General features: G+C 43.0%; 1 protein-coding gene across 24 annotated transcripts in view; it reads left to right on the top strand.

Annotated features, from left to right (window-relative positions):
- The window catches only part of TCF7L2 (transcription factor 7 like 2), a 217,980-nt gene that overhangs the window by 84,111 nt on the left and 118,597 nt on the right, over positions 1-15,272 (top strand). For 23 of the 24 annotated variants that reach the window (XM_055248954.2, XM_055248866.2, XM_055248964.2 and 20 more), the window contains one exon: positions 6,216-6,317. The exons of the other annotated variant lie outside the window; for it this stretch is intronic. In XM_055248954.2, the coding sequence (XP_055104929.1) occupies positions 6,216-6,317 (102 nt within the window). The remainder of the gene's footprint in view (positions 1-6,215; positions 6,318-15,272) is intronic. 24 annotated transcript variants of the gene reach the window in all.

Genomic DNA, 15,272 nt, shown 5'->3' with positions numbered 1-15,272 from the left:
GGTATATTTGATCAATGCTAACTTTTGGAAGACTTTGGTGCCTATATGATTCAGAGGGTAGGGCAGAATATTAAATTAATCACAACTTCTTGTATTTTAACCATTCTGGGTAAATTGGGATTCCATGACGCCCAGGCAAAATTATTTGTTTATAGAAGATGGGCTGAATTTTCCATCTTCCATTTCTGAGAAATGAGGTAGGTTTAGAAAGAGACAATCAGGCCTCTTCTTTCACGGACATGTGTGTGTCTACTAGGTGTGTGTCACAATATGTGTTCCTGAAGAAATAAGTGTCCGCTGTTGGGTTGGATGCTTGTACTTCCTATTTTCTTACTTTGCACATTTTTCTGGTATTTCCCTTTCTATGGTGAGTGGCTTCTGGTCGTCTTTCCTTTTATAAAGTGTAATGACATGAGAGTCATAATCGTGGTGCAGTCTTTTGTGTTGCATATTTGTAGGGGTTCCGTATGAATGGCCCATGGTGAGGCTGCACTGAAAGGTTAGGAGCAGCCACCTTGATGTGGAGGAGGCTTGGTGACTTTGGACATGATGGGCTATGGCTGGCTATACTCTCAGCTTTGGACTCATAAGCAGAGTATTGATTTTGTATTTTGCAAAAACCAGAAGTACAACTTTCTGGCACCAGAGGATTAGGAAGATTTAACAGCAGAAAGCCATCATGAGGATAGTATCCAATTAATTCGGTTTTTTTGGTCGGGCATGGTGGCCCCCACCTGTAATCCCAGCACTTTGGGAGGCTGAGGTAAGAGGGTCATCTGAGGTCAGGAGTTTGAGACCAGCCTGACCAACATGGTAAAACTTGATCTCTACTAAAAATACAAAAATTAGCCTGGTGTGGTGATACACACCTGTAATCCCAGCTACTCGGGAGGCTGAGGCAGGAGAATCACTTGAAGCTGGGAGGTGGAGGTTGCAGTGAGCTGAGATTGCATCACTGCACTCCAGCCTAGGCAACAGAGTAAGACTGTATCTCAAAAATACCATAATTCGTCTTCCCTTCCCTTCCCTTCCCTTCCCTTCCTTTCCTTTTTTTCTTTTTTCTTTCCCCTCTCCCCTACCCTCCTTCCCTTTCCTTCCCTTTCCTTCCCTTTCCATCCCTTTCCTTCCTTTCTTTTCTCTCTTTCTCTCTTTTCTTTTGACAGGGTCTTGCTCTGAACCTTTTCCAGTCAGAATTGCTCAGGGATTTTTAGACTTCCATTCTGGAAAAGAGGGGGTAGTTATTTTGGTGAGATTGTGGTCCTGTGGTTAGACCTTGTGACGGGGGCCTCAGCCAAAGGGTTCAAATTTTTTTCCAAGCTTTTCCCTCACAACTTGAGTTAATCCGAAATGTTGCTATTAGGCCACCGGACATGCTTTTCTACATGCCTGTGTTTGGCTGTTTGGATTGAAGGCCCAGCGAGGGAAGGCACCCTCATCCATCTGACATGGGCAGGCCCCTACAATTTTATTCCTTAACCAGGGTATGACAAACTATGGCCCATAGACCAAAATTGGCTTGCCACCTGCTTTTGTCTGGCCAGTGAGCTAAGAATGACTTTTTATTATCATTATTATTAATATTTTTTTGAGCCAGGGTCTCGTTTTGTCACCCAGGCTGGAGTGCAGTGGTGCAATCATGGCTCCTGTAACCTCAAACTCCTGGGCTCTAGGATTCCTCCTGCTTCAGCCTTCTGAGTAGCTAGAACCTACAGGCATGTGCCACAAACATGTATCATCATGTCCAGCTAACTTTTGTTATTTTTGTAGAGTCTTGCTGTTGTTGCCGAGGCTGGTCTGGAACTCCTGGCCTTAAGCAATCCTCCGGCCTTGGCCTTCCAAAGTGTTGGGACTACAGGCCTGAGCTGCTGCACCCAGCACTTTTATTATTTTTAAATGGTTGAAACACATCAAGAGAGGAATAATATTTTCTGACACAGGAAAATGATATGAAATTCACATTTCAGTATCTATAAATAAGGTTTTATTGGAGCACAGCCATGATACGAGACATAGACTCACTGCCTGTGGCTGCTTTCGAGTTACAATGGCTGAGTCGTGTAGTTATGACAGAGATCGTGTGGGCTGCAAAGCCTAAGATATTTGCTGTCTGGCGCTTTACAGAAAAAGTTTGCCAACCCTGCCCTGAACAAATAAAGGGACAAATTCCACTTGCCCGTCCATCTGTGGAGCAGAGTCACTGAAAGGAAATACTGGAAATACTGGAAACCACATTGGTGTTTTATCAAGGATGTGAGGTTTCCTGGCAACTTTGTCGCCATATCATCATCATCATCACCATCATCACCATCATCATCATCATCTGCCTTTTAAGTTTTCTGCTTGTTTAGAAAAGAAATTTATACAGAGCCCTCAGTAGCAGCTGTAAGGGGTCAGGTTCTCGGAGCAGCCCATCCTCGACATTCTTGTTGCTGATGGAAGATTCTCGAGGATGAAGGCCCCTCTATGGGAGCAGGCTCCATCAGTCTGGCTTTAGTAGATGCCAATTTCTGCTAAGACTATTTCCTGAAGGAGCCTCTCCTCATTTGCCTTTTCTCCCTGTTTTCGTCGGGGCAAGTGGAAGAGGAGAAAAATAATTAGAGATGCTCACCTTTTTCTTTTTGCTGGCAATTTAACAGTCTTTTCAGCTGCTTTGATTCCTTTCAGGCCATTGGTGTTGTATATATTTCAAGATTTGCTCACAGGTCCAAAGCTTAACTTAAGCTCCCTGAGACATATCATAAAATATGATTTGGGGAAAAACCCTAATGGGCCATGATCAGAACATTATTATTCAACAAAGGATGAAATGCTTAAGCCAAGATGGCTTGCTTGCTTGCTTGCTTGCTTTCTTTCTTTCTTTCTTTCTTTCTTTCTTTCTTTCTTTTTTTTTTAAATGAAAGTTGAGCAGACTCCCTTCCAAAAGTTTTCAATGTAGGAATTCCCACAGCCCCATTTGATTGCAGTTTGTTGAAAAGTTTAATGTTTTTGTAGGCAATTCATAATTTCCACATTGAACAGCCTGAGAGGAAGAGAGCTGGAGCCCACTGTTGTTTTTGTAGTGGGATGGTGGGAACTTTTTTTTTCCCTCCCCCAAAAGGATATAAAACCAAGTCAGATGGTTGGGAAAACGTGGCACAGGGTTCCAGCCCTTTTGTAAATCTGAGATGCCCCCTCCTTTAGGTCTTCCTTTAGGACCCAACAGAATAGAATTTCCTGCTGCTTAATGTCTCCAGGAAGGAAAAAAATTTTCCTCTAGGCTGTAATAGTACCTAATTTCCTTTTTCTTCCCTTTATATATTTATTTTCCCTATTAATAAGGACCAATTGTAGAAGATGAAGGAAGCTGGGAAACCCATCACTTCTGGAGAAGGTTAATAGCTTCCTTTAGAAAATCCTGACATAATACTTATTTCCCCGAAAGGCACTTCATCAGCCTGAATGCCAGTTAAGATTCAAGGAACGGGCTTGGATTTGTGTGTACCCAGCGGTTCTGTGGCATCAAGTTGCACTGGGAAGGAGAGTTTGGGGCTGTCACTGCGGAGTCCCTGCAAGTCAGCAGGACCAGGCTGTCTTCCTGCACCATCTGGATTTGGTTAGCTCTCTCTGGGCAGTGGGGCCGAGTCTCATTTCCTCCAACAGTAATGTTATATAGGCAATGATCCTGGGCTGCCCTAACATAATTGAAAATTATGTGTATTGTAGGCTTGGAGCGCTGAAATGTGGGCTCATAAAACTATGTGGTGCAGGTAGCCTATGGAGATTGGATGTGGCACACAATGAAGCTTTTATGTAAAGTAAGAATTATAAGTCTCCATGTTCATATTGTATTATGAATATGACAGTTCTTGGGTGGGTCCTCAGGGCAGGTCTGTCACCTTCAACAAAGCCTGAGTTTCCTAATTCTACAGAGCTGGTATTTGGATGTAATCAAATCAGTTTTGCAGGTGGCCAAAGACGAAAACTTGTCCACCAATCCAGCTCTCCCCACTGAGGGACAGCATGGGGTGTAGACAGGTTCGACTCCATTTGGCGTTTTTGTTCACGGGTTTTTATGAGATGGAGAGGTGAGTGTTGGTGGGTGTCCATTTTGGTTGGTCTCAAGGAAGTGACTCTATTGAGTGGTTTTGACCAATGCAGCTCATATAGTTATGTGGTAAGTGAGAATGGGAAGAAGTTGGGATGAGACGGGGCAGTCTACATTCCCAGAGCCCTCTGGCCTGGGTTACAGATGGAGACTGGAAATATTTACTTTAGTGGTTCTCAACTTGAGATGATACTGCTCCCAGAGAAGGTATTTGGAAGTGATGAGATGGTAAGGATGACCGAGGGGGTTCCTGTTGGTATTTACTGTCTGGGGGCTTGGAGTCCTCGAAGTCCTTCAGTGTTTGGGGCAGACTCCCCACCTAATACCCTGTCGCAGATAGGACAACTCCTTCGGTACAGAGATGAAAAAAACAGATCACCGAAGCAAGGGGATTCAATGCAGGGTCTTGTGGCGAGATACAGACAGAACCAGACTAATAATTAGGTTGCTCACCATGGGAGGCCTCTAGGTGAAAGCTCTGAATTTGTAGCAGACGCACCCACCTTGTATAGATCCTAGATGTCATGGGAAAATCGACTGTGTACTTTGGCAGGTAGTTCTTGGGCAATGATCTTCCAGCTTTAGGTATAACCAAATTTGGTTTGAATTTGCCGAGCAGTCGTATCTTCGAGGAACTCCGTCGGCTGGCTTGTGGATGGCTTTGGCACTTCTGTCTCTCGTGGGATTTGTGCAAACCCTTCTTTCTGTATTATCCTTTCCTGTCTTTTTTCTTTCTATTGAAATTGTTCTGACCATCAAGACCTAACTCTGTGCAGCCTTCCCCAGTCTCTTGTCCCAGAAATTCTGTCATCTTTCTTGGTATTTCCTGAGTCCCTGAGTCTCTGTCACAGAGTCACCATATTCTGTCTTGATCTACCTGTGTCTGTAAGGCTCCTCATGCTGGCAAAACTCCCTGAGAGTGGACATCTTTGTATCTCCTAATGCTTGTCACAGCCTGTACACAAAGCAAGTAGTACTCAGTGTTCATTGAGTAAAGTTTTCTATAGAATTAATATTAAAACCAGCCATTTATTTTGCTTGAGGAGGTCTCCGAAATGACCAAGGTGTCTCCTTATATCTTATATCCCCTCCAAGCATTCATTAACTGATGGATTAGTGAGTTGGCCTTGGGAAACATAAAGGCTCATCTCCATGTGCTTCTAAGCATTGTGTCTAAGTTCTGTTTGGTTTCCTGAGGGAAACTGTCGTAATGTTACCAACAGAAGTTAAATGCCTAAGAGTTTCTTATACATGGGCTGAGTACCTCTGTGACTGGGCAAGCCACCTCACCTCATTTTACCTTGTCTGCAAAATGAGGAAGTGGGTCAACTCATCATTCAAATCTCACTGAAAGCTAGTGGATCACTTTTGACAGAAGTAGCTCCCTTGGGCCTTATATTCATTTCCTAGCTTGGAGGAAGGTGGGGACAGACAGAATTGACTTACACCTTTATTTGTATCTCTGTGGTAAACCTGTGCATACTGAAGCATTCCTCTGGTCTTTTGAGATGAGTGTATACGTTGTGTCTGGCACTGTGCATCTTTTACCAAGAAGTAAGTTTTGTTGAGTAAACTTGGGTCATATGAGGAACTGCATGCTCACCGTACTCAAATAGCTTTTGCTACCTAAAGGACAGCTGCTCATATGTACTTGACTTCCTTTAAAGTGAAGGATGATGACATTTGAAAAACGGAGGTTGAGAAGGAGCAGATTTGGAATTGATGGTTTCCTAGTACACTTCTGGCTTGAGATTTGTGTTTTACTTTCTTCCTTCAGAATAGCTCTATATTCTTTCCTCTCCCTCCCCACCTCTCCCACTCCCCTCCACCCCTCACCAAGTTAAGGTAGTAGTAATGAAATCATTTTTTCTGAAGCTACCCTGTAGTTTGAATGCAAAGACAAAAAATACAATTGCTAGTAACATTTGTCTTCTATATGTGTACTTATTGAACTTGAGCTCTAAGGAAGAATCTATTGATATTGCATGCTTTTTTTTTTTTTAATGATTATTTGCATGCTTGTATGTTTTTCAGTTTCTGACCCACGTCACAGTTATTTCTTGGGCTAGTTGTTCTGCATTTACTTTCTGAATTCATTGTTTTTCATTTCACTTTTGTTTCCTCTTGCCAGTATCTCCAGATGAAATGGCCACTGCTTGATGTCCAGGCAGGGAGCCTCCAGAGTAGACAAGCCCTCAAGGATGCCCGGTCCCCATCGCCGGCACACATTGTCGTAAGTAACCTCCCAGAGATGATGGCTTCCTTTATTGAGGGGGTGAAAAAGAAAATGCCTTTTTGATGATAACAGGCATTATTTGTCATTTTTTTTCTTCCTTTAAACACATTTTCTTTGGAAATATTCTTGGGTATAGTTTATATCTATAAGGTATTCATTTTCTGCTATTGGACCTTAATGATTGTAACCTAACCGGAAATTTTACAAACCTTTCCTCCACTCTTTTCCATGTATTTGGTTAGAATCTGGCCTTGCGGGCTGTAGTTTATAGGACACGATCACCATGGTATGGAGGAGACTAGAAGTGGTATCAAGGCAGTTATAAAAATACATTCAGGGCAGGTGAGGTGAATAAGAGGGAATTAGAAAACTCAAAAGGGGGTCCTGGATTTGAAACTTGCCTATTATCCTCTCCCCCAATTTATCTTAATATTTGTTGGTAACATTCTACACTAACATTAGAACAATTTCATCTGGGCTGGCTGATTTGTAAACCTAGAGTAGAAATGAACTTTGAAAGGCTAAAATGGAATTTAATTTATACATCCATGGCTTTGAAAGTATGTAGGTTCGATAAAGAAAGCATTTGTTTTTAGTACTAAGAGACTACAAGTGTGTGTCTACATATATTTTTAATGTGTTTTCTTAGGGTTTTGTAGGCTCTAAGAGCGGAATTTATAAATTAACCTCTTGAGAAGATAGCTCAGCCTTATTTGAAGATTCCCTTCTATACATTTATGTCATGAGCTGGACTTCATGCTTCTGAAATAATTAATGGAAGGCATATTTTTATAATGAATCCATCCATGACAGGTAGAATTATGCAAAGCATGAATCAATCATGTATTTTTCATTTAAGTATCACAAAATGTTAATCATAAATACATTTTACCTCTATATTGTAATTTCTAAAAATTGCAAAATAGGTTTCTTAAGTAGAAAAATCTTAAGATGCATTCTGCCATTTTGGGCTAACTGCCTCCTTATTTTGGAGCTTGCTGTAATTGAGCATGTGTTATTTAATGAGTTATACCTCTGTCATATGTGTGTGTTTATATCACAAAATAACTTATTTTTGTAAAACCATATTTTGAGTCATCATTTGTGACAATGTCTTCTTTTCTCTGGTATAAATGAGGCATGTAGGTGTCTTTAGAAAGAAGATTGACATTTGCTAGAAGCTTCCCCTTTACTCCAACTCCACAATAAAATGGATGCTCATAATTACGTCTGCTCCTATAAGGTCAAGATTTCAGGGCTGGAAGTGACCTTAGATCATTTAGGGCCAACTTGCCCTCAGGAAAGGAAACTGAGGCCCAGAGATGCCTTAAGTGAATTGCCCAATGTCACACGCTGAGTCAGTGGCCAGAGCAAGGCTTGAATCCAGTTCTCTGCTCCCTTTCCAAGCCTTGTGGTGTCTTCTCTCCTACAGGAGGTGAAAGTAACTTGCTGTGGCTGGTTCTGTTTTGCTGACTGTAAATTGGGTCATGGTCAGGGGGTCAGGGACAGTGCCTATGTGTAAAGAAGTTGCTGGTTGGGGGTTCTAGTGCAGGTTTCTCCGAAAGTGAATGCCCTGTTAAAAAAAATTCTTAACAGACATAGAGATTTTTTTTTGTTTTAAAGTGTGACAGTTCTAGACACCTAGAGAGTAAAGTGAAGAAGTCTGTTTCACTTTTCCCGCCTCCTTGAATTTCCCAGCATGGTCCAGGCTTTGAGATTTATTTCTCTGCTTTTGGCAATGGTTGATGGGAATTTCCCACATTTATTTTTTAGCTACAGAGAGAGGACATTATCTTTAAAATCTCTTCATTGTTTTCTCTCTTTGAGTGAGGAGAGAAGATGTGAATCCCGGCAGTGGTTCAGAGTGGACACAGCCCCTGTATTTGTGGCATAGGCTCTGTGGGCGGCCAGGGAGCATTACCCCCGTGTAAGAGTGGGGATTTGTCCATTTGGATAGAGCAAAGATCCTCCACCTCAAATCCCACAAGAACAGTTGCCACAACCTAGGCCCTAAGCATCTCATTTTCCTATGTAGAAATTAATGATCTGGAGGAGAATGCAAAACGTTCCTTCCAGAGCCTGTGTGGATTTTGGCCAGGGGTGCAGCAAGGGGGCTTAGGCGCCTTTTTCCTCTGCTGTGTCTTAGCTGGCGTGTTGACTATAGCAACTCCCCTGGGGCATACATACCATCTTGTAGATGGAGACCTTTGTCCAAAGCAGCCACAGCTGGCAGCTGTCTACAATCTTTTGTGCTTTCTGCTGTGCTCAGGGGGATCTGGGAATGGCCATTGCCTAGAGGGGATGGGCTGGTGGAGGAAGGTGGGCTCTGGGAGCTGGGGAGAAGGGAAAAGCCATGAACTTGGACAAAAGGACAAATGTGGTTTACATTTGTGAAATACTTGAATGCTTGTCATGAATGGTGACTGGTTCTATGAGTCAGCCCTGTGATGGGGCATTTCTGCAGTCTTCACCTGACACCGGAGATGAGAAGGAGGATATCTGGGGAGGAGGAAAGAGTTGAGGGAGATAGGAAAGTAGAGTGGAAGAAAGGCCTTGCGTTGTTGACCTCTATCCACCTGGTCACCTATAGTTTTTGGGATTGAGGACGTATACACCTTGGGACTACACATTTATGATTATATTTTTGCTGAACATAAGGCAATGTGCCAACCAAAACCAGCTGTACCTTGGCTGGTACAGTGTGTCTGTGTTTGTAGAGGGTGCATTCTGAATGGTGGCTGATACATCATTTGGGTCTTTGTACAGTTAAACATTGGCCAGAGGGTCTGGTTCGTGTTTAGAGTTGCTGATGAAGGGCTAACTTTTCTCCAGACACTTGGGGCTCTTGTTCACAGTTTGCTTTTCATTCTTTTAAGTAAGACAATTGTCACATCACAGCGTTTCATCAGACATGTTTCAAAATAATTGTCTAAGGATTGCTTCCTAATTTCTCTGAAATTTGTAATTGTTGTAACTTTTGGGCCAAGCTATTTCATAATTATTTCTAATGTCTCGCTTGAAGAATAGGGATGTATTCAGTGTTTATTATTAATCATTCGAAACTACAACTTTCACAGATTGCTAAGAAGAATAACTTCTTCCAGTACCCATTTGGGGCAGAATCTTCACGTGGGAATTGAGAGCATTTCTTTGGACTATTTTAATCTGATTGGATTATTTTCATGTGGTATGTGGGTTACCACATTAGAAAAAATTGATGTGTAGAGTAAATGTTCTTAACGAGTGGAGGTCAACTGATCAAATGATATTTAATTTAAGAATAGACTCCACAAATTTTAGTTCCTGTAGCTGATAAAGCATCTCGTTTGTTATAATCCAGTGATTCCTAATCTGTGTTCAGAGGAGAGAGGAAATCGATTCCAACAGGGACGATGTCTTCATTGGCTGGCCCAAAACTGGGAGTTTATACAAGGCGTCAGTCTTTGCCTTCCTCCTCCCTGCCTTCCCTCTCCCTTCTTCCCTCCCCATACCCCCCAACAGATTCATGGACTTCTTAACAACTCAGAGACGTTAGCCACAAGTTCCAATACACCCCCACCCCCGAGCCTCCCCAATCCTATTTTCGCATTCACATAACTAAGCTCTTTTTCTTTCTTGGTGGAGTTTTGAAATTTATATTTTTAATTATTTGCTCCTTTTTTTTCCTCTTACAAAATGAGTGCCAAGCAGCTAAGTTTTGCTGAGTGGTAGAGTTTGAGTCAGTCTTGGCTGGTAAGCTGTGGGGTTAGGAGCCGCTCCCTGGATACCACCTCCGGTGTCTTTGCTATACAAAGACTTTCATTTAGCCTCCTTTGTATCCAGCAAAAAAAGATTCTGTACCCAAAATGGTGGTATTTTGGTATAGTATGTATCTTACAAAACGGCAAAAGGCTTCAAAAGTTCCTACAATTTTATCTTGGGGATTTCCTTTTGAAGTCGATGTAGAATTTTACCTTGGGGTAGATTTTTTGTGCTTCTTGGTCTGGTGTGTTTTGTTGTGTAATGAGCATGGAGGTGTGGGATAAGAAAGCAGACTGAATCCCGAGGAACAAAGCCTGCCAGACTGTGATGGTGTACTTTTCTTGTTGTTATTGCTTAAATGCTGCAAGAGAGTGGAAAACTCTTATGAAATAATGCACGATGGGTAGAACTTCAGAGAAAATCTCTGCCGTCTACCCTGTACATTTTCAAGGAAGCTCAGAGGGCACGCTGAACCTTTGCTTTTTGTTTCTGAAGAGTTCAGGGGAACCTACCCATAATTAATTTTTTAAAACACTACCTAGAGAGCACCCTGTTGGTTATTAAACACATGCACTGTTTCGATGGGATGTTTGACCTGGATTGTGGATGCTTGCTGGGACGTGGCATGTGTTGGGAGGCTCTGTGCTGCCTCCTGAGCGCCAGCAAAGCCACGGTGGCCCCTACCTCTGTGGGAGGCCCTGTGCCAGGTGCCCTCAGAGTAGGGCCCATGAGGGTATGACCGGGGGGACCTGATTTCAGCTGAGAAGTTGGTGGGGATTACAGGCCTGGGCAGCTCCCTGAGGAAATTGCATTAAAAGTGAGATCTGAAGGCCTGATTGGGGTTGGCCCGATGAAGGGATAGGAGAAGGGATGGGGAGTGGGCAGAAGGAAACACATGTATGAAAGTCCTCAAGGGAAAGGTGCTTGGCTTGGACAGAGGCAGGAAATCAGGTAGGAAGCTAGAGGTCGGGCAGGGCTCCGGGAGAGTGACTTGGGGTGCAGTGTATGGTGAGGATCTGACACTGGGGAGTCATTTGAGCAGGTTGGCTGTTTCTGTAGGAGCGTGTGTTAGGCTGCTGGCGGTGGGGATGGTGAAAATAGAGATGTGGAGGAAACAGCAGCGGAACTTGCTGATAGGTTAGATATTGGCATTGAGGGAGAAAGGAGAGTCAAAGGTAGGTAGCTGGAGATGCTTCACTGAGTGGGGAGTATTGGAGGAGGAGCAGGTTTGGGGGGAGTGGAAGCGTTGTCTTTTTAGAGAGATTGTATTTGCCATTGATTGATTCATTCATTGTTTCTGCAAATATTTAGTGTGGGGGGAAAAAGCATTCTAGACTCCGAGAGAGTGGAGTCAATGAAGAACGATAACAGCAACAAAGACTGTAGCGCTTCCTACGTGAGGCTTGTTCCAGTTGCTTCAGAGGCTGTGTTACCTCTGTTCAAGAGAGGAGGAACTAGGCCCAGGGAGGTGGGGATTTGCCCAGTTGTGGGAGTCAGGATGTGAAACAAGGCAGCCTGGCTCCAGAGCACACCGTCCTCTCAACCACTGCAGAGAAGCTGGGAAAGAGACAATTAAGTGGGTGCTTAGAGCACAATGTGTGTGGTGTGCCAAGAGCAGCCGGGAGCCCTGGGAACCCCAGGGAACCCCAGCCCCACCTGGGCATGGTGGGCATCGCTGGAGGAGGCCTGCTGGCTTCACTGGAGAGTGGGACATGCATCAGGGTGGCCAGAGACTGGGCTTCTGGGTGTCATGACTGCTGCAAAGGGCTCGTTGACATATGGTGGGGAGGGCCAGCATATTTTCCGCGGGCAGGACATTTGGGGGATATGGAGTGTGACCCTGTACTGAGTATCCAAAATCTTTTACTTCTGGATTATCTCCACTTTCTCTACTGCCTATATACTTCCTTGTTTTTATTTATTTTATTCATTTATCTATGACTCAGCTAGACTCTCTAAAAGAGTTGACTTGTGTTTCCTAGCAGCCACTGAGTCAGAACTTTCCCATTTCGCAGTCAGGGCTGTGGTCAGGGTGTCTGTGTTGTCTAAGGATATAAAGCAAGCCTTCGGGCACTGCCAAAACATTATTTTATAAGGAGAACTATGAGTACCTAATAGGAAGAACCAGGTAATCAGGTTATCTTTTGGTGAGGAAGAAGTGGTAGATGGGATCAGTGGTGCTTTGAAGAGAGTGGGTGGTGTAGACTCCAGAGTGTACATGGGGCCATGATAGCGTCTATGGTCAGATGTCCAAAGCTTCCTTCTCTCCTCCCAGAAACTCTGTCCTCTGGTGAAGAATTTTGAAGCTCCTGAGGTTTGGGTTCATGGTGTGGCAGGTGACACCATGACAATAGAAAATATCCCATCAAGAAGGATTGTGTGACCTCAGTTGTAGCCCCTGCATATTGGAATCACAACAATTTTCAGGGCCTTAAAATCAAATACCATTTCACCAACTGCCCTCCCCCATTTTTTTCAGCAGTTTGGTAGCTGTCTGTTTCCCCTGATATTCTTGGACACTTCCAGAGATGGGGGCTCTATCTCCTGGTGGTAGACTGTTTATTTTTGGTACAATATGAACTCTTAAGAGAGTTCTGCCTTTAGGGAGCTGCAGTCTCTCTCCTGGAAATGCTCAACTCCTTAATTCATGTTTTGCTGTTAAATTCTGCTAATGCTTCAAGTTACATGTCTTGACAATTTGAAGTTAGCTATTGTACTCCCCGCAACCCCAAGTCTTCTCTTCAAAATGATTGTTAGTTGTAATTCAAATCATCAGTGACGGGTATCTTAGACTACTTAAGGATGAGAATTGCTAATTTTGTATTTAAAAGTTCTACCTCTAAAGTAAGGGAAATTTGTTTTTAAATGTAGCTTTCTTCATTCATAAAGTTTACGTTCATTGTAGACAGTTTGGAAAACAGCCCATAAGCTCACCACTCGGAGATTACATTGTGAATAATTTGGTGTATTTAGAAATACACCAAATTATCCTTTTTTCCTCTGAGTGTATGAATATTTATATTTGTTTTTAACATACTTGAGCTCATAGTGCTCAGTATTTCCAACCTTCTGTTTATTTAAGATGAAAATTGCTGTAGTTAATAAGCACTTCCCCATGTCATTAAAATGCTTAAGGATTTTTAATGACCACGTAACAGTCCATAATATGATGAAACCCCAATTTACTGAATCAGTGCCATATTGTTGGGTCTTTAGATTGTCTCCTTTTTTTTCTGCTACTGTGAATGATCCTATGATGATCATCTTTGTGTGTAAATCTTTGTCCCCTCGCCCCCTCCCCTTTTATTATTTTCTTGGCATAGATCCCTAGGACAAAAGGTAGAAAAGAACAAAGTGTTAAAAAATTTCTTGATAGATAGCCACAGATTATTTTCCTGAAAGTTCTCAGCATTTATAACTACCAGCAGTATGTAAGAGAGTTATGGTTGGAATGATTTTAATGTCTCTGGGGAATTTAACAACAAAAAAATTTCAGGCTTCCTTGGAGAGAGACATGCCCTTAACTCCACCCTGCCCTAGAACAGAGACCCAGCCCATCCAAGTCAGCCTCCCCAGGTCCTCCACCTTCAAAACAGGCAAACAAAATGATCGTTTCTTGAATGATTGGTAGACTTCAAGGTCAGATGTTTATTTTAGATAATTCACAGCGTAACTTTTATATGTTTTAGATACCTTAGCCCCTGAATATACTCAGTTCATTTAGGACTATTTTAGAGGTCTCGAGTTTACTCTTATAACCTCACATTTTTTGCGAATTTTTAGTTCTATTATCTTTGTTTTCATCGTATATTATTGGGCAAAGATATTATTTATTCGATGCTATGTGTGAGCTGGGTCAGGATTATGACCCTGAGTTATGTTTCTGGGAAAATGTACCCACTTGTCAAAGATGCCGTTGGCTCCCGTGATTAAGGTCAGCCCACAATGAATGTGGGGAGGGCTGGCAGCCTCTCAAATCAGCTCTTGACCATTTCTCAAGCTGGGGCCTGTTGTGCTTGGGGGAAGAGTCTTTGGCAGCTCAGCTCGGGGCTAGCGTTTCCTGACATTTGTTTCGCTGAATGTTAACAAGGTTCCTGGAAAAAAGGGTTCTGTCCTAAAATAGGTTTAGGGAAGCACTGGGGTATGTGAAGTGAATGAGTTTCTTTAGGGCAGGATCTTGACCACGCAGGGGGCTTGGAGGCCTTCCCTAGAGTGGGGCTTCCTAACACTGCAGAGCTCTTCCCAGCACAAGGGGCAAGATTGGGGCCTGCTTTGGGAAGTTGTTTTTGTTTCGGCACCTGCTCTGTTTACGAAGCGTGGGAGCCTGTTTTAAATTAATGTGCGCCTACTTAGAGCTACACTCATGGTTTTGACTATGTTTATCTTTCCAGTAAATAAAACAAAATTGTTCATTTGGCACCCAGCCTGTCCTGCTTGTCATTTCTTGTCTCGCTGATTAACTCTATGGATGGGGCATGTTTCTCCAACCAGATTGTAAGTTTCTTGAAGCCAAGGAGCCCTGTGGTTGATTTCTTCACATGTAGCTCTCTCTCCTCCCACAATGGTGCTTCGTTAATTAAGCAGAAAACCAATCTCTGGTTAGGGACTGGAGTTGATTTCGTTTGGAATGAGCGTGACTTCATCATGACCTGAAAGTGTTCAGAACCATCTTGGTTAGCACAAGGGCGTGGACTTCTACTTTCTACCTGATGGGACAGCATGTTTAATTTGGGGTTATGACACTGCATGGTTTGCCAGTAACTTGCTAATCCAACCTTATACATTCCAGCTCACAGTGGAGCGTGTCTAATTGCCACAGCAGCATTTATGTGGAACGTGGTTGCACAAAAGCTCCAGAAAGTCAGGCTGAGGGCTCCTATCTCTCCTCAATCTTGGTTTAAACCATCTATTTCTGAGGAATCCTGGGATGGGGCCACTGGCTCTGTAAGAGAGAGCCCGATTTGGAAATCTAGGACTTGATTGTTGACTATGGGCAATAGATACATTTTAAGAATGATGTTGTAGGCTCTATGAAGTCATTTGATGATTGTTTTGTTAATGGCTTGTAGGTCAGATTTTCATCTTTTTAAATTAATTATCATAGAAGGAGAAAACAACTGGATTTCAGAATTGTCCCTTGAGATGTACTGGAAACTAAGGCGCGAGGGACCCATAGGGATCTGGCTTGGAAAGTGTATTGCTATGTCCAGT

The sequence above is a fragment of the Symphalangus syndactylus genome, chromosome 2 (assembly GCF_028878055.3).
Source record: "Symphalangus syndactylus isolate Jambi chromosome 2, NHGRI_mSymSyn1-v2.1_pri, whole genome shotgun sequence".
Lineage (NCBI taxonomy): Eukaryota > Metazoa > Chordata > Mammalia > Primates > Hylobatidae > Symphalangus > Symphalangus syndactylus.
This window is presented reverse-complemented; position numbering and strand designations above follow the sequence as displayed.